Source organism: Leptonotus elevatus, chromosome 14 (genome assembly GCF_054856555.1).
Source record: "Leptonotus elevatus isolate MCC_2025b chromosome 14, RoL_Lele_1.0, whole genome shotgun sequence".
Classification (NCBI taxonomy): domain Eukaryota; kingdom Metazoa; phylum Chordata; class Actinopteri; order Syngnathiformes; family Syngnathidae; genus Leptonotus; species Leptonotus elevatus.
Window position 1 is genome coordinate 12171737 of NC_141252.1, and position 18439 is coordinate 12190175.

General features: G+C 39.7%; 1 protein-coding gene across 3 annotated transcripts in view; it reads left to right on the forward strand.

The window, feature by feature from the left end:
• unc79 (unc-79 homolog, NALCN channel complex subunit) overlaps positions 1-18439 on the forward strand; it is a 43376-nt gene that overhangs the window by 10520 nt on the left and 14417 nt on the right. For 2 of the 3 annotated variants that reach the window (XM_086094574.1, XM_086094575.1), the window contains exons 9-31: positions 652-740; positions 1183-1223; positions 1615-1643; positions 3060-3289; positions 4594-4765; positions 4901-5131; positions 6697-6887; positions 7056-7179; positions 7685-7825; positions 9294-9509; positions 10263-10490; positions 10639-10780; positions 12210-12289; positions 12368-12516; positions 12608-12765; positions 14027-14208; positions 14336-14537; positions 14633-14815; positions 15289-15357; positions 16520-16821; positions 16931-17113; positions 17905-18067; positions 18153-18302. In XM_086094574.1, the coding sequence (XP_085950700.1) occupies positions 652-740; positions 1183-1223; positions 1615-1643; positions 3060-3289; positions 4594-4765; positions 4901-5131; positions 6697-6887; positions 7056-7179; positions 7685-7825; positions 9294-9509; positions 10263-10490; positions 10639-10780; positions 12210-12289; positions 12368-12516; positions 12608-12765; positions 14027-14208; positions 14336-14537; positions 14633-14815; positions 15289-15357; positions 16520-16821; positions 16931-17113; positions 17905-18067; positions 18153-18302 (3655 nt within the window). The remainder of the gene's footprint in view (positions 1-651; positions 741-1182; positions 1224-1614; positions 1644-3059; positions 3290-4593; positions 4766-4900; positions 5132-6696; positions 6888-7055; positions 7180-7684; positions 7826-9293; positions 9510-10262; positions 10491-10638; positions 10781-12209; positions 12290-12367; positions 12517-12607; positions 12766-14026; positions 14209-14335; positions 14538-14632; positions 14816-15288; positions 15358-16519; positions 16822-16930; positions 17114-17904; positions 18068-18152; positions 18303-18439) is intronic. The other variant, XM_086094577.1, reaches the window with a different exon arrangement.

The following is an 18439-nucleotide window of genomic DNA, read 5'->3' on the forward strand; positions in this document are numbered from 1 at the left end:
AGTGTTTTTTTGGGGGGAGGGGGGAGGGGGTTAGCCTGACTGTTCCGGGTTGCAAAATTCACACATGAACTTTACAGGGACTGCATGTGGCATGCTGCATATTGTTCAAGCACACACATCAGCGTGTTTGCTTTTGTGAGCCCCACGGTAAATAAATCAGCGCACATCCAGGCAGCTGTAATGATATCAGCATCGCTACTGCCTCTGCTGTCTGTTGCTCTCTTTTATTTGCTTGGTCTGCCTCCATGCAGCCATGCTCAAAATGGACAAATAGAGTGTGAGCAGGAGCAGGGACAGGAGATGGATTTCAATTACTTGGAGCTGTTGGGGGGAGGGGAGGGCTAGGCTTAATTGGAAGTGGTGACCCCACGTAGCCCTTGGGGATGGAGGTGCGGGGAACATTAATTCACAGTGCACTATATGCCAAGCACAGGTTGCAAGGGAGCAGAGTGTACCATATGCAGGAAGCCATTCACATCAAGGCATGGAGAGACTGGTTGTAGTGTGACAGTATTTATTTGCTGTACTGTACTGTACCGTTGCCGTTTGGGCTGTTCGAGGGATATCTGTAGAAAATATACCATAGTGTATAGTTGTGTTTACATACCATTGATCAAGCATCCATGATTTTAAACCACTTTTCTTTTGCAGATGTGTATAGATCCCACTCTTTCGGTTGCCCTGGGAGACAAGCCACCTCCTCTTTACATATGCGAGGAGTGCAGCCAGCGAATAGCCGGGTATGCAACGCTTCCTCATAGGCCAGGCTGATATTGCCTTAAGATAATATCTCAGAGTTTTTTTTGTGTGCACAAGAATCTGATTTCTAATGGTAATAGGCTTTTAAAAACAAATCACAAGGATATTATTCAAAACAACTTTTCGTTGAAGATGCCAGTTGTAATAACTTAAAAATGGGCATCTTGGCATTTCCAATCCAAATGATCTCGCAAACCTGATAAAATGACATCACAGGTTATTAATTAAAAAACAAACAAAAAAAAAACTGTGGTATGGGACCTAAGCAGTCACTAATCACATAAAAAATATATATTAAAAAAATTATATATATATATATATATATATATATATATATATATATATATATATATATATATATATATATATATATATATATATATATAAACAAACGTAGTTTCCACATTGTTCCCACCTTTTCAGAGACCATGCAGAATGGCTTGTTGACGTTCTTCTGCCTCAAGGTGAGCGTTCCTAATATTGATTTTAAATACATAATAGTGCAATAAGTCATCTATTTGAAGATCCTCAATAAATGTGTAGAAATTGTCACACGTGATCCTTTAAAGCAGGGGTTGGGACTTTTTTTCTTATTTGAGGCGAATTTTTAAACTGGGCAATATGAAGTCCATTACTAAGTTTATGAAAAAATCTTAAAACATTTTTTTTTTTTAATTGTACTCATCTTTTATGAGCATTTTGGGGTTATATGCTTTTGGGCTTTTTAATACAGTTCTTCTGAGGTTGTATTAATATTAGAATTGTCTTTTGATTCCTCACTACTACTTTAAAAGATGCACATTATGCATTTTTTCTTGTTGGTTATGAAAATAATTTTCTTATTTTGATTTACAGCTGAAATTTCGGCCATTTGTCAAAAGAAGGTAAGAGGATTTCAAATATATGCAAATAAATGAAAATTTAGAGCTGCATAGCCCAATTCACTGAAACATGCATATTTAGACAGAACAGCTGCCTTTGAGTATAAAAACTGGGTAATCTTGAGTTTTCTGCTGGTGTAAGTCTGGTTATTATTATTATTATTTATACAATAATTTGGTGGCTGAAAGCAGACTAAACCTTTTACCTGCTTGGAACCATATCTAAGTATTAGCGCAGGTAGTGTAATGTGATTTTGGTCAATTTGGATAGTCAGTGGATATGTGTGAGTGTCATCCTATTTCATTCATAAACCTCTGAAGCATTGTAGAACTCAATTCTTAGAATGAATTACAGTTGAGTCAAAAATGACCCAATTTGTGGCAAAAGGGGACCAATCCACTGTTTGGGTCAATTTGACCACACTTTTTGGGTTATTTTGCACAAAACAAACCCTAAAATTTGGACATTTTGTTCAAAGCAACCCCATAAACCTTTTGAAACATGCAGTTACCCTTTCCTGGAAAAGCTCAGGCATATGAATTATTATCAAAATGTACAGTAAAAACCTGACATTTTCAGTATATCAATTAATTGAATAAAAATTAACTTTAACATAAATTTTGGTCATGATAAATAACTACATCTGTGCTGGTGGAGCAGGAGGAGTCACTTAAAAAAACAAAAAAACAAATCTTAAAATCTTGAAGTGATTTCTCCCTAATGGCCCCCTCAGAGACACCTGAAAGAATAATGAATGTTAGATGATCTCCAGGATTCCAATCGGGCGTAGCAACCTTACGTTGTCAATAGAAACGGTCGGCCTCCACCTAGTTTGTCCAGAACATTTAATCCACATCCTCTCCCCTTTGCAGCAGGCTTTGCTCCACTCATCTCAGAAAGCCCTTTCAACTCCCACCTGGATTTACACCGGAGCTTTCATTATTAATTGAGTCATCTTTCCTTCCGCTCATTGCGTGTCACATCGGCCATCGTGAGCACACCAGCATTCCCAAATCTTTAAAAATACCGCGAGCATTTCCAAATGTAACATCAGGCGTGCGGCACTGCTGAAAGATGGATGATTGAATGAGGGACGTCACTATCTGAGGACAAATATGTTAATTTGATAGGCAGCGCTGCATCCCTCTAAATGGCAGAAGATTACAGGCTGATCAGATTAGGATGGTTCCCTCGTGCCATGCTTTTTATTTTTAGAAGCCTGAGACACTGGGGATGCAAAAAGATTTTTCTTTTCACAAATCCCAGCAGATGTGTAGGGATGAATGTTTCTCAACAAATGCATGTATCATTTTGAAACTTAGAAGAAGCTTGTCATGGGATGAATGTAACATCGTTAAGCGGGAATGGAAATTACAGTGCGTCTTTCACTCTTATGACTTGTCCCCGTGTCTTCTCAGAACTGTAGCTCTCACGTCAGGAGGGCTGTGGTCACCTGCTTCTCGGCCGGTTGCTGTGGGCGCCATGGTAACCGGCCTGTCCGCTATTGCAAGCGTTGCCATGTCAACCACCACAGTAGCGAGGTGGGGGCTGCGGCGGAGACCCATCTGTACCAGACTTCGCCTCCTCCGATCAACACCCGCGAGTGCGGGGCAGAGGAGCTCGTTTGCACCGTGGAAGCTGTTATAAGGTGAATTCACATCTCTGTGATCCTGTTAATTGGGGTTTATGTTAAGAAGGAGACTTGTTAAAGCAGGATCAGGATGTCTTACTGTACAGTCTATGGGCAAAACATTAAGTACATCTGCATGCTGTAATGTCAATACAGTACCTGCCCTTTGAAATATACCCATTTGTTACTATCAAAAAAATTATGAACTAGGCTACAGTGCAATATACTAAGATAAAAAATATATATATATTAATTAAAAAAAATATATATAGGGGTGTCAGGCGATTAATTTTTTTAATCATAATTAATTAATCGTAAAATTGATATCTGTTCTAAATGTACAATAAAATGTACAATCATTTTTTTTAAGTTCCCATACTAAATGGGGGAGAAACAAATGTTAAACTAATAGAAATATGGCTGCATCTTTTAGTCATTGATACAGTAATTTCATAATAATTCATAAAAGTGAGTTACATTTAAGAAGATGTACTGTACTGTAAAAAAACAAGTGTGATATAATTTGCGTTGAGGTCATTTTTCTGCCACTAGATGGCATAATTGCATTTGTAAGACATTGGTGACAGCTCAGTGCTTTTTTCTTTTCATATTAGGAGCTATCTAATTTTTAACATGAAGTAACTTGCAAAATTCTGCACATTTTTAAAATTGTAAAATACAACTTGAACACAGTCTCCACAAATATATGCATTATTATTGAATATCTTACTGCTAAATTTGGAAGTGGACGTGTCTTTTGCATTGCAAATTCACACAGTACAGGCTTTCCAAGTAAGGGGCGGTCATTAATTGCGCGTTAAAAAAAGGTTAGGAAGGAAATTAACACACTAATTTTGACACTCCTAAAAATACATAAATAAAGAAAATTATTTTTGAAAAAGTTGGGGAAAAAAATTAAGGTCTTGATGATTGATGCGTCATTATGTATATTGAGGATGGGGTTTAATAAGCCCTTTTTTTCTTTCGGAGGCTGTGATCTACTAAGTTACATATTGTAGGCCGTTGTAAATGAATACCATGTCCGAAAGGAAAAATAAATGTTTATTTTTTTTATTATTATTATCTGTACATATAACCAGCTAATATTACCAAATAGTTTGTAGTGATGTACTGTGATTCATCATCCTGTGAGCTGTTTTGATAATCATGTAACAGAGAACATTGAAGAAACAGCTCCGTAATGATGTTGTCATTTCTTCACCCACCACAATAATAATGATAATGTTAAATTGGACGTCCTTAGATGCTATTCCTGCAGTCCCGACTGATGTGTCTTTTATTATCTCTCCATATCTCTCCAGCCTGCTCAAAGAGGCTGAAATTCATGCAGAACAACGTGAGTTTGAGCTGAACAGGCGTCGGCAGATGGGCCTGTCTTCCTCGCATCACTCTCTGGACAACATCGAGTTTGATAACAAAGAGGACGACCAGCACGACCAGCGCCTTCTCAGTCAGTTTGGCATCTGGTTCCTGGTGTGTACTGAAGGCCCGTTGCCAAGTCTGTCAATAACAGGGAACATTAGATAAGGATAGTTGCGTCACATGGCTCCCTTATCGCAACTATATGGCTTATTGCTCTGCTTCTCTGTACTTCCCTTTCATGCACAGGTGAGCCTGTGTACCCCCAATGAGAACACACCCACTGAGAGTCTGGCCCGGTTGGTTAGTATGGTTTTCCAGTGGTTTCACTCCACTGCCTATATGATGGACGACGAGGTGGGAAGCCTGGTGGAGAAGCTAAAGCCACAGTTTGTCACCAAATGGTTAAAGACGGTGTGCGATGTGCGATTTGACGTCATGGTCATGTGTCTCCTGCCCAAACCTGTTGAGTTTGCCAGGGTAAGGTCATGGTGGAAAATATCACAATGAATTCCTGTAAATTCATAACGTGAACTCATGTATTTTTAGTTTTTTTTAATTTAAATTTGTTTTGAATTGAAAAAATAATAATTTTCTTTTATGTTTGTTGTTATTTTGTGGGTCCTACAAAAATGCTAATTAGAAAGCTATGTTAGCATACTTTTAAACTAAAATAAGTATGTTTATTGCTTACACTCTTATTTACTGAGTCATGCGCATTCATCCATGCACCTAAAGTACGTGACCAGTATGTTTTGTATCTTTTAGTAACAGGAATAAGTTTCGGTATATCCAGGCTATAAATTTAACTTCCTCTTAATACTTGATAGAGTGGCTTTTTATTTTACACACGTTGTCATCTTTCAGGTAGTAACATTTCTTTGACATGCTGTTGTCATTTCGTAATAGCTTTCTTGATGCAATATAGCAGTATAGAGCATCAATACCTCATCGTTTTTTCAGCGTGAGTATGAGCACAAGTAATGCTTGTACTTTGTAGAATTGTGATGAAAATGTGTTTCATTGTAAAGAAATATTGCTTGGAAACACAAAAACGCATGCTTTTCTTGAACATGGCAAAAAGGGGAAGTTAACCTTAAACATTTCTTGGCAATAATAACCTCACTAGTCTAAACATGATATTCTGATTAATATAAATTTTGTGGAATATGAGTTATAAAGCAAAATCCAGACATTTTTATCTATCTCAGGGGCGGCCATTTTGCCCCTTGCTGTCGACTTAAGATGACATCACAGTTGCTCAGGGCTCTGGCAATGACCAATCATAGCTCACCTGTTTTCTGAAGCTGAGCTGTGTGGTTGCTACCTGAGACCTGAGCAACTGTGATGTAATTTCCACTCGACAGCAAGTGGCAAAAATGGCCGTCTTCCGATATTGATAAAAACTGCTGGATTTTGCTGCTTAATTCATATCCCACTAATGCAATATTAACCAGAATGCCATATTTAGGCTAGTGGGGCTGTATACAGTAGAACATATTATTGTCAAGAAATGTTTTTGGGGTTGACTTCCTCTATAAGTAAAATTACTAATTTAATTTTAATAGCCTACTTGTAGTCATTTAGTCACATAGACATTTTACACAAATGTAGCCTGAAGTGTTTTACTTGATGCACCGCATCATCCGTGCGTACCTTAAAGAAACTTCTTTTTTTTTGTCACGGGCCTTAATGTAGCTATGGTTTCCATTATGACTGTGAACCCATGTAACTGTATGATTGCCTCATATTATCACATATACGCAACAAATTGATGGATAACTAATTTTGACATCAAAATCCAGCTAAAAAGGTTGGTTCAATTATTTTTCAACGTATTTATTATTATTATGAAGGGTGATTGATAACAACAATTTCTTGAAAAAAAGTGATTTTTTTGGGTGCAATTTTTATATTTTATAAATCAGTGCACATAATTTGCTTTGCTGGCAGATAAACAGTAACCACTTTTCCTGTATGCCACAATCAAACCGGGACTGTTTACCAGTCAACCATTGGGTTGTGCATGATGTTTTTCTCTTCAGGTGGGAGGTTATTGGGACAAGTCCTGTAGCACAGTGACACAACTGAAGGAGGGTCTAAACCGCATCCTGTGTCTGATCCCTTACAATGTCATCAGCCAACCACTGTGGGAATGTTTCATGCCCGAGTGGCTGGAGGCCATCCGCACAGAGGTGCCCGACCAGCAACTCAAAGAGTTCCGGGAAGTCCTTAGGTAAATGTGACCGTCATTCAACTAACTCTGGCCAATAAATGTAATTCATATATTTCCCACATTATGTCTATATATTTTTTTTATTATAACATATAGCCTTGGGTGACACAAACTCTATTTTCAATTATTGGATAATTAACATCCTTCTCCCCTGGCTTGTTCATGCAGCAAGATGTTTGACATTGAGCTGTGCCCCCTTCCCTTCTCCATGGAAGAAATGTTTGGCTTCATCAGCTGCAGATTTTCTGGCTATCCAGCGTCCGTGCAAGAGCAGGCTCTGCTGTGGTTGCATGTAAGCATACACCCACACGCAGACTCACACATTGTTCCCCTTGACCATCCCGTGGTTCTGTCCGCAGTGCGTGTGAATTGAACAGGTTGTCGTAGAGTGTCAAGTCTGGGCAGGAGCCTGCTGAATATGGATCTGGGTCACAGAATGAGACGGAGAGAGAGGAGAGATTTTGGCTTCCATCCCATATGCACTTAGAGCTTGCCACCATGGATCATTTTCAAGTTTTCTGACACAACTGTGATGGAGAGATTGAATTAATTTAGTAAATAGGTCAGATTGAGATCACAGAGAGAAGTGGTGGTTTGCCACTGTTTAATATGTCATGTCCCAATATAAAAAAAAATGAAGTCATTTGCTGTGTTAAAAGGATTCGCAGCACATTTGCAGAGTCATTGTTGCGCAAACGCAGACAATTCAATCAAGCAAAACACGAAACCTGAAATCTCCTTTTTTAGTCAAATGAAAATATCAACCAATGTGACAGTTTTTATTTAAATGGTCCTAGGTGCTGTCAGAGCTGGATATCGTGGTGCCTCTGCAGTTGCTAATTGGCATGTTCTCGGATGGCGTGAACTCTTTGAAGGAGCTGGCCAATCAGAGGAAGGCACGTGCCTCTGATTTGACTAGCAACACTGGAGCTCGCAGGGTGAGGAAGAAAGAAATTAACTTGTTATAATTATTAAGGCATTTATTTAATAATTTGATCATTTCCCGGTGCGGTCGCAAAACATGAAAACAAGTGCAGTTATTGCATCACTTGAGGGTCAATTCATGGACGCTTGGGTTTTTGTAAAGACTGGGCACATTTGAACTGTTGTTGGATTTGACTTCTACCATTTACCGACTTGTGCTGAATGTTGCCATGGTAACTGCCAATTTCTAAATATAGATTCCTGAAAGGGCTTAATTTAACTTATCTGCAATGTAGATGTAACACTCCCATTTACAATCAATGCAGTCGAACTGACATATCAGGGTTTAACATTTTAAGCTTCAGTATTTCAGAAATTTGCAGCCTGTTTTAAATTATTTTGCGTGAACTCAGGACAAGATAACATCCAACAGCACTCCACAGCAGTGTCGGGCTGTGCATTTGTTACCTGGGTCTTCAATGGACACTTACTTGACCTACTCCACCTCTTAATACTGCCACTATCAAATCACAATTATACAAACCAACTGTACCACATCTGGAGCAGTTCAGAAACAATTTAACAGTTTACCTAAAAACATGTCAGCAACATAATAATTTTATAAACATTATATAAAATATATCATATGCACTGGAGATGCTGATTAATTGTATTCAAATTCTGCTTTTCTCATTGAACTTGACTCATTTCGACCAACCAATCAGAGGATGGAAAAATGCACACTTGAAATTTCATTGGTTAAATCGCAGCTGCCCGGAAGCTACATTGCTAGAATGACTTGTTTATGATGGAGCATTGCCAAAAAACGAAATGTTACCGGTTTTTATGCTATATTTCCTTATCAAAACATAAGAGTGGCGATCAACTTATACGATGGCCCTGTGGGAATGGTCAGGTTGGCACCAGTGGCTGCAGCTGTATGCAGCCGTCCATTTGGATCCATCTGAGCTTCAAACAACATCTTTTTATCGCATGACATGAAATAGTTAACTCCCTTGTTTTTAATTTTTGGTGCTAATCAAAGGTCATAATAACCTACCAAGAAGTGATTGACACATACCTTGGTCACACCTTCTATCGCTACATGATTGGCTAATTTAGTCAAATGATAAATTAAAAAATAACAATAAAAATTTATTTAGAGGCAAAACCATTTCAATATTCTATAGTCATGTCATACATGAGTGTTTTAACTCATATGACAAAATGCGGCCCATAAAAATAAATAAATAAAGCTATAAAATGAGAATAGTTTTTGGGGAATAAATTAATCCAATTTAATGTAACAACTGTTAGAATTCCATTTGTAAATGTAGGCCAGAGCTTCTATGACTTTTTTGTTGTTGTGTTTTTAGGCCAGCAGAGAAGCTGAGCCCTGATGGCTCACCAATACATTATAGTAACTAGTTCATCTTTTCACAACTGTCCATTATGGTATTGTGATGGCTTCTGTCCATGTAGGTGAGCGTGGTGTCAGATCCGGGGCGCCGTGGGCTGCACAACACCCTCAGCCCCTTCCCAAGTCCTTTCAGGAGCCCGTTCCGCAGTCCGCTACGCTGTAGTCCGTTTAAAAACCTGGGCCACGCCACCGGCCATTGTGCCTTGGATTTAGATTGTGACGACGACGACATGAACCTGGGCTGTTTCATCCTCATGTTTGACCTCATACTAAAACAGGTGACCTTCTTAAATGTATTGAATACATACAGTAAGTATACACTCTAAAAACAGTTGGGTCAAAAATAACCCAAATTGGGTCAAAAAGTGACCGATTCAACAGTTTAGTTTATTTATTCAAACCATTAAGTTGGCTCAAATGAATAACCCACCAAACAACTCTTTTTTTTTTCAAAACAACTACATTTTGGGAGGACCGACCCAACATTTTGGGTTGTGCATGAAAAACAAGAATTTGCATAAAAAATAACTCAAATTGGGTAAAAAAGGGACCAATCCAACATTTTGGTTAACTTATTTAAACCAGAAAGTTCGGTCAAATGAATTACCCACAAAACAACCCATTTTGGGGGGATCAACCCAATGTTTTGGGTTATTTATTTACTTTGTAAACCAAAACATTGGTCGAATGAACAACCCACTGAACAACCTTTTTTATTTGGGAGCTCGACCCAACTTTTTGGGTTATGCATGTAAACCAATTTTTTGGGGTTGTTTTATGTTATTCATTTGACCCAACTTTTTGGTTGAAATGATTAACCCGAGCATTTGAGTTGGCCCCTTTTGGACCCCAATTGGGTTATTTTTGACCCATCTGTTTTCAGAGTGTAATGTGCACCATAGATAGTTGTCACTCAAGTCGCAACAAGTGCAATGACAGCAGTGCCCACAGGTGGGATCCTGAGATGAGTGCGTCGTGCTCCACTTCCTTTTCCGTCTTTTTAACGGTCACCTCCCCGCCCGCTGTCCCAGATGGAGCTGCAGGATGACGGTGTGATGCTCGGTTTAGACACCAGCCTGGGGAAAGATATTGTAGGGATCATCAACAATGTCTTCCAAGCCCCATGGGGGGGCTCGCACACCTGCCAGAAGGATGAGAAGGCCCTAGAGTGCAGCCTTTGCCAATCCAGCATCCTGTGTTACCAGCTGGGCTGCGAGCTTTTGGAGAGGCTGACCCCCCGGGAAGAGATTCGCCTGGTGGTGAGACACAGCGTGCATTTTTATTCCACTGAATGTTAATGAACCCTGTGCGTTAGCAACTAAAGCTTTTAAATAGCATGCTGCGTCCCAAACCACCCCTACTCATCTTCTGTCTGGATTGGAAACGTGTGACTGATTTTCTCTGCAGGAACCCACAGATAGTTTAGAGGAAACATTATTGCTTCCTCAGTCCGATTTCTCCCTTGGAGCGGAGAACGGAAGTGAGGGAGAAGCCAACCCGAGTGCGCCACACACTGACAACCCCGACAACCACTCTCCTGATACTGCACGTAAGTGTCATCTCCATCCAGCATCCTGTCACAAGACAAACTGTGCACAAAAATAACATCACATGAGGCTAAATAAACAATAGCTGAAGTCTCCGTGGCCCTGAAGTGGTGACAGGTGCATCTGAGGAAGGCCCACATTTTGCCTTGCCTACTGGAATAATGTATATGGTGTGTGAATGTGACAAGGAACAAAGTATGCGACAGAAAGCAATCAAAGATCACGAACACAAAATCAATGATGTCATGGCATAAACTCATCAGTGGGCAAATTTTCTGCCGGCTTTTATGCAGCTATGATATGCTTTAGATACATTTGAGCAGTTTGGTTATTTTATTGAGGGATGAGCGAGTACAACCAGGTATTGGTATTGGTATTGGGTCAATGCTGGCCTTTATTCAAGGTATCGGTATTCGCAATGATGGCTGATACCAATATACATTTTAAGGAAAGTTCTATATTGGGATATGTAGGTCTTTCTTTAAAAATATGTTATTGTTTTGTTTTGTTTTTTGAGAAATGTTATGTATCAAAAGTAGGGGTGGGTGAGTACCAATGCCAGGTATCCAATGTCGTTTCCTTGCGCCCCCCAACTGCGCGCTCCGGCTCATTGGCGGGAGGGCGTCTCGGCTATCTGAAATGCTTCGGACACTGAGACAGACGCTACACACTCGTCGCCTCGCACCCGTCGACGGAAACGCGCAACCGAGGGGCACAAAGGCGGAAGCGCAAGTACTGGGACGCGGCCCACACGTGGCAAACCGAAAACGGAAACAAAGTTGATTGGTGAAAACCCGGAAGTCGTAAGTCCCGCCTCCTCCGTGGCATATAGTCCATACCCAGCCTAATTCAAGCAATGACGACGTATTTGCTGCCCTTTTGTGGCCGTTTTATGATCAAGAACTGAAATTTAAAAAATTATAAGAATAGAAAATTGCCATTCATTTCATGAATTAAAGAAAATGCTATATTGGGATATGTATGTCTTTCTTTAAAATGATTTGTCATTGTGTGATTTAGTTTTTTAAGTGTTTAAGTTTTTTATTTATTTATTTTAATTTTTTAGAAATTTTATGTATCAAAATAACTTGAAGTTCAAATTAAAAGAATAGAAAATTGCCATTGAATTCCTGCTGTTTTAAGGAATAAAGCTATATGGATATATATATAGGTATTTCTTTAAAATCATCTGTCATTGTTTTTTGGGATCTATTTTTCTATCAAAAGTACTAGTAGTATCTGTACTTCGGTATTGGTGCCTACTCAACAGTTGACTACTCGCCCTGGCATAGATCTGAAAAAAGTGGTATCGAACCGCCCTAATTTTATCGATTATATATGTAAAAGATACTTCACATCTCATTTGAAGCAGGAAATGGAATCAGATGGCTTGGTATAATTGTATTAATTAATCCTTCTTTTTCCTTGCAGCAATGAAAAACAACTCAGATAAAAAGTTCTCCTACCAGCAACTTCCTGTGTCTTTAAAACTTATCTACACCATCTTGCAGGTAAAATTTAACGGGTAGAAATTACATTGAGGTATTAGTGCTTTGGTGGTTCATGTTTGTTTTGTTTTTCTTTTTCAGGAAATGTCCAAGTTTGAAGAGCCCGACATCTTGTTTAACATGCTGAACTGTCTGAGGATCTTGTGTCTGCATGGAGAGTGTTTGTACTTCGCCCGTAAGGATCACCCCCAATTTCTGGCTTTCATCCAAGAAAAAATGCTCATCCCATGGTATGTGCTAAATGACACCTTTCCGCAACCCTCCTGAACACATTGGCTAGTTAAGAATGCTAAATGCCACTCGTTTCTATTTGCTTTACAGTCTGTGGTCGATGTTAAAGTCCGAGTTTTGCCAGCTGGCTTCTCTGGCGGTGCCTCAACTCCTGCACGCGCTCTCCCTGTCCCACGGGGCGGACATCTTCTGGAACCTCATCAACACAAACTTCAACAGCAAAGACTGGAAAATACGATTTGAAGCAGGTGAAATGAAGCATTTTCTTCTCCGCCTCTGCCTTTTGAGATGATTTATAGAAGAGATGTGGGGGGAAAACAAAATTTGTGTTTTTGATACTCTTAACCTGCACAATCTAATAAGAGGCAGTGCATGAGCTGTATCAAAATATATTTTAAAATGTATTATAGATTGTAGTGTAGTTTTGCACTGCGCATGCTGAAAATTCTGATGTTAATATATGTCCCTCTCGTAAAGCAAAACAAAGTAACCAAAAGAAATTCATTAGCGCTTATTATTTTGCTGTGCAGTTTTCTACCAGTTCAAACGAGGTACAATAAGCACACATTGATAAACAACTCTTAACAGTATAATGTATACACAGATCAAATTGAAGGTTCTATATGATCCGTCTGCTTGTCACCCCCATGTCAGCTGTGAGAGTCTCCAGTTCACCCATGTGTGATCCAAATGAGGAGTGTTAAGAAAATGCATGGATCGGATAGTTTACATTTTTTGTTGCAGCTCTTGTTTTGGAGCTCATTAAATTATAGATGTGCAATTCTATCTAATATTCTTGCATGCACTGTAGATGTATAAGCATTGGTAATTATAATGGTCCTAAATCCCCAATCTTGTGATTTATAAGCATATGACGAGTGAACCATTTGAACAAGACCCCTTTTTTCTCTTTATATAACATACGTCCTACACCGCTGCCCACATCTCCTCCGTTGTTGTCATGGTTACAGTGCGGCTCGAGCACCCGGCAAATAGGAATTGACGGCTTGATAGGACTTCTTTTTTTTTAACCACCTGGTGATTGGCTGCAAGTTGACCTTGAGAGAATCAGGAATATGTCCTCTGATGGACAGGCAATACAGGATCCTGGTAATTTACTTGTCCTTGTAGCCTTGTAAACAAATTGATCTCTTGGCCAGTGAGTTGATGGTATGCCTACATTGAAATTAATGCCAAAATTAATGTGATATTTCAATCTTTCCAAAGCCCAACTAATCTTTTTTGCTGGAATAAATACTTGTGATTCAGTGATCTTGTTTACTCGAGTGTGACATGACCAACAGGCCGTGTGAACGTTATTGCGCCTACACTGACACCTTGTGTTCATTCTTGTGTAGTGCAGCAAGTTAAACAAGTCAATTTAGGCAAGGGATTTATTGTATGGTTGAATATGGTAAATGCGAAATGGAGTGCACTTATATATCATTTCATGCTACATATATACTATCTAAAAATTGTTAAATGGTTCTATTTATGATATTCTCTCAGTGGAGAAGGTTGCAGTGCTGTGCCGCTTCCTAGACATTGGCGCTGTGACTAAAAACCACCTGCTCAAGTACTCTTTGGCTCACGCCTTTTGCTGCTTCCTGGCTTCGGTGGAGGATGTCAATCCGGCTGTGGCCACCCGAGCCAGACTGCTGCTGGACACCATCAAGAGGCCAGCGCTGCAGGTGCTCACACAAGTCCTTCAACTAACAGCAATATGCTTTCTGAAGACACTACAGTGTAATAAGAGTGTCCAAATGTGTGTTTTTATTTTTTTATTTTTTTAAATGTACTTTTGTCTGTGCTCTTCAGGGCTTATGCCTCTGCCTGGATTTCCAATTTGACACAGTCGTGAGGGATCGTCCCGTCATCCTCAGCAAACTCCTCCTGCTTCATTTCCTGAAGAAAGACGTGCCTGCCCTCAGCTGGGAGTTCTTCGTCAACCGCTTTGAAACATTGTCGCTGGAGGCTCAGTTGCACCTGGACTGTAACAAGGAGTTCCCTTTTCCAACAAGTACGCCATAGTCAAAGTCACCTAACGTGATTTTTTTTTGTGACAGTCACATCACAGTCCATTCCAAATTACAATCTTAACCTTTCTTTTGACAGCCATCACTGCAGTTCGAACCAACGTGGCAAACCTCAGCGATGCGGCAATGTGGAAAATACGACGGGCGCGCTTTGCCAGGAACCGCCAGAAGAGTGTGCGCTCCCTGCGTGACAGCGTGAAGGGCGGCCCGCCAGAGTCCAAGCGGGCATTCTCGCTCCCCGAGTCACTGAGCAACCGACTCTGTGAGTAGTGTGGATTGGCCACTTTGTCCTCAAAAGTATTCTGTGATATTTTCATTTAGTCTGGGGTCCAACAACATTTTCAAGTGCATGCTCATGAATTTGTTTTTTTTAATGCTGAAGCTGATCTCAAATGCCTCATGTACCGCTGTCCCTTTGTCACAGCAAAAAAGTCAAGTGTTAAAATGGCTATCACAGAGTCAGTTTCAACACTTTTTCCAGTTTCAGCTCCACACTCTACAGAGTTGAATTAACACTTTCTAAATAGTGAACCATTTACACTGTGCCAGAGTAGGGAGGTAACACTGCTGAGTTATATTCAACAACCTGATTATTGCCTGACGTGAAGCCTCTGCGTGGCACAAAAATAGTTGGGGACTGCTTTATCGAGCATGTTTGTGTGTGCTTAGTTGTGTGCCCTGTGGTACCTTTTCCTGTCACCTCTCTCAGCTATGTTCTTCATATTTTCTTTGTAGCTCTAAGGCTTACCAGGCAAGAGCACTCAGCCCCAACACTTGGTGATATGATTGAGAAAGTCCTGCCAGGTAAACAAAATATCCAAATATAAAAACACTGCTACTTCACATAATATGTACAATATATTAAGCTTGGTGGATAAGGTGTCACGTGACATACAATGTAACAAAAGAGAGCAGGGCTAAAGAACCTCAATGTACATTCAGTTACTCTCACTAGGGCAATGCACAATTCTATATGACAGAATAAAGGCTAATATGTTAAAATATGGCTGACTAGACAAACTAAGCAACTGCATAGCAACTGAACACATTATTATCATAGGGGGCATAGTAACTGCATAAGACTAGACAAACTAAGAGTGACTAATATAGGCGCATAGCAACTGCATAGCAACTGACCACATTAACATCATATGGGACATAGTAACTGTGCAAGACTAGAAAAACTAAGACTGACTAATCCATCACCATCACCATAAGTGACATAGTAACCGCATAAGACAAAAAGTGACAAATATAGGCACACAGAGACTGCATAACAACTGACCACATTATCACCATAAAGGACGTTGGGACTATGTAAGACTAGACAAACTAAGACTGGCTAATACATCATCATCATACATTATCACATAAGACTAGACACACTTAGAGTGACTGATATAGGCACATAGTAGCTGCATAGAAACTGACCGCATAACATCATAAGGGGGCATACATAGTAACCGCATAAGACAAAGAGTGACTGACATAGGCACACAGCGACTGCATAGCAACTGACCACATTATCGTCATAGAGGACATAGTAACTGCATAAGCAAACAACAGCATAATTATCATAACACAATGACCCCGTGACCAACCCAAAATAACATAAGGCTAAAACATATACATATTCAATATTTAAAATAGTAGTATGCAACATTATTTTGCAAAACAAAAACAACACTTTAAATGTATTTCATTTACCACACATAATGTTCACATTCCAATAACATTTTGCATATGCATTATACTCACGTGGATAAAATTGTTGGTAAAATTGTCTGAAAATGAAAGAAAAATAATATTAATAAAATACAATTTTATCGACAACAATTTTGTCTGTGTGTACCTCAGCCAACTGAGAAGGCCAAGAGATGAGTTTAGAGTACACTTGCCTCTTTCTTTTTTTTTATATCCCTTCTGGCTCCACATTCCGTCCATCTGTGAAACCCTGACGCCTCAGTCTGTCATGCAGGCCAGACACTGCCCCCTGAAGAGGACAGCATCATCAGAGACCTGCTCCCAGAGGACGCAGGCATAGACCACCAGACTGTTCACCAGCTCATCATGGTGCTCATGAAATTCATGGCCAAAGACAAGAGCAGTGCCGAGGCAGACATTGGCAGCGCCAAGGCCTTCAACACGGTGAAGCGTCACCTGTACGTGTTGCTGGGTTACGACCAGCAGGAGGGCTGCTTCATGATTGCGCCTCAGAAGATGCGCACTTCGACATGCTTCAATGCCTTCATTGCTGGTATTGCACAGGTGACTCACTTTTATTATAGAATATCACTTATTAATGTGTGTGTACGTGCATCTGCTTTATCATGAATATAATAGTGTAGGCTGAAGAATTCCATGTCCTTTCTTTCAGGTCATGGACTATAACATCAGTTTAGGAAAGCAGCTGCTCCCCCTGGTGGTCCAGGTCTTGAAGTACTGCACGTGTCCTCAGCTGAGGCACTATTTTCAACAACCACCCCGATGCTCACTTTGGGCCCTGAGGCCGCACATCAGACAGATGTGGCTCAAAGCCCTGCTGGTCATTCTGTATAAGGTACACTTTTTCCCCCCACTGTTTTGAATTTCTGGCAATGACATTTCAGTTCAATGCTAAATTAGCTGACAGACACCTGGAAATTATATATACAGATTTTTTATTTTTTTTGGGGGCTGGCACAAAACACAAATAAATTCTCCATAAATGATCATTTGAGCTGACAACATCAAAAAAGTATGTTAGTTAAGACCATGGAGGGGGAATATCTTAAATTGAGTTTACCTCTCTATTAACATCTTTTTTTTTTTTGCACTGTCATCATCTTTTGAGGTTGAAAAAAGAAGCAAGCGTTTAAACGAAAAGTTGAAACCATAGATACTGTATCTGTTCTCAAAGTAAAAGTAAAAAGTTGTTAGAAAAATAAATACCAGTAGTCCGGTACTCACCTTAACTGCAGATAACAGAAATAGTTACTAAGTATTGATAAGTATTTATACTTTATTGCTTACTACTATGTTTAGCAGTGATGGGTGAGTACAAATACCAGGTATCGGCCGATACCCTCTTGTGGCCGTTTTAAAAATTAATACAATTTAATAAAATTAGAAGAATAGAAAATTGCTATTCATTTCATACAATTTGAAGGAAAAATGCTATATTGGGATATATGGGTCTTTCGTTAAAATGATCTGTGATTGTGTTTTTTTGGGAGGGTGGGGGATTTTATGTATCAAAAGTACTAGTGGTGTCGGTACTTTGGTATCGGTGACTACTCAACAGCTAAGTAATCGTACTTGTATCGGTCTGAAAAAAAAAGGTAGTAGTAGTAATTGAGTGTCATTTTCCAGTATCCCTACAGAGAAATGGATGGAAGTAAAGTTGTCCTCCATCTGATCTACATTACCATCAACACCCTGAACGCCCAGTATCACAGCTGCCGCCCCCACGCCACCGCTGGCCCCCTTTACAGTGACAACTCTAACATGAGCCGTTACAGTGAAAAGGAAAAAGGTGAATTTACAGCTTCGGTTTCTGCCTACAGATATTTTCAACACGATGATTGTTTTTCATTCTGCATTTCTTCACCCTATTTCAGAGGAGGATAGTGTATTTGATGAGTCAGATGTTCATGACACGCCCACCGGGGCCGCAAACAAGGAGTCACAAACCTTCTTTGCCCGCCTGAAGAGAATTGGCGGCAGCAAGTCTGTGAAATACCAACCAGTTGAGCTGAATGCAAAGAAAAGTAAGAGTCCAGTCCATTGCTGCTTGCTGATGACATATTTTCTTTACCGATGTCGTACAAGGGCTGTCAAAATTAAAGCGTTAACTCCGGAGATTCATTTAAATGTATTAAAACGGTAAAAAAATAAAAAAATCACT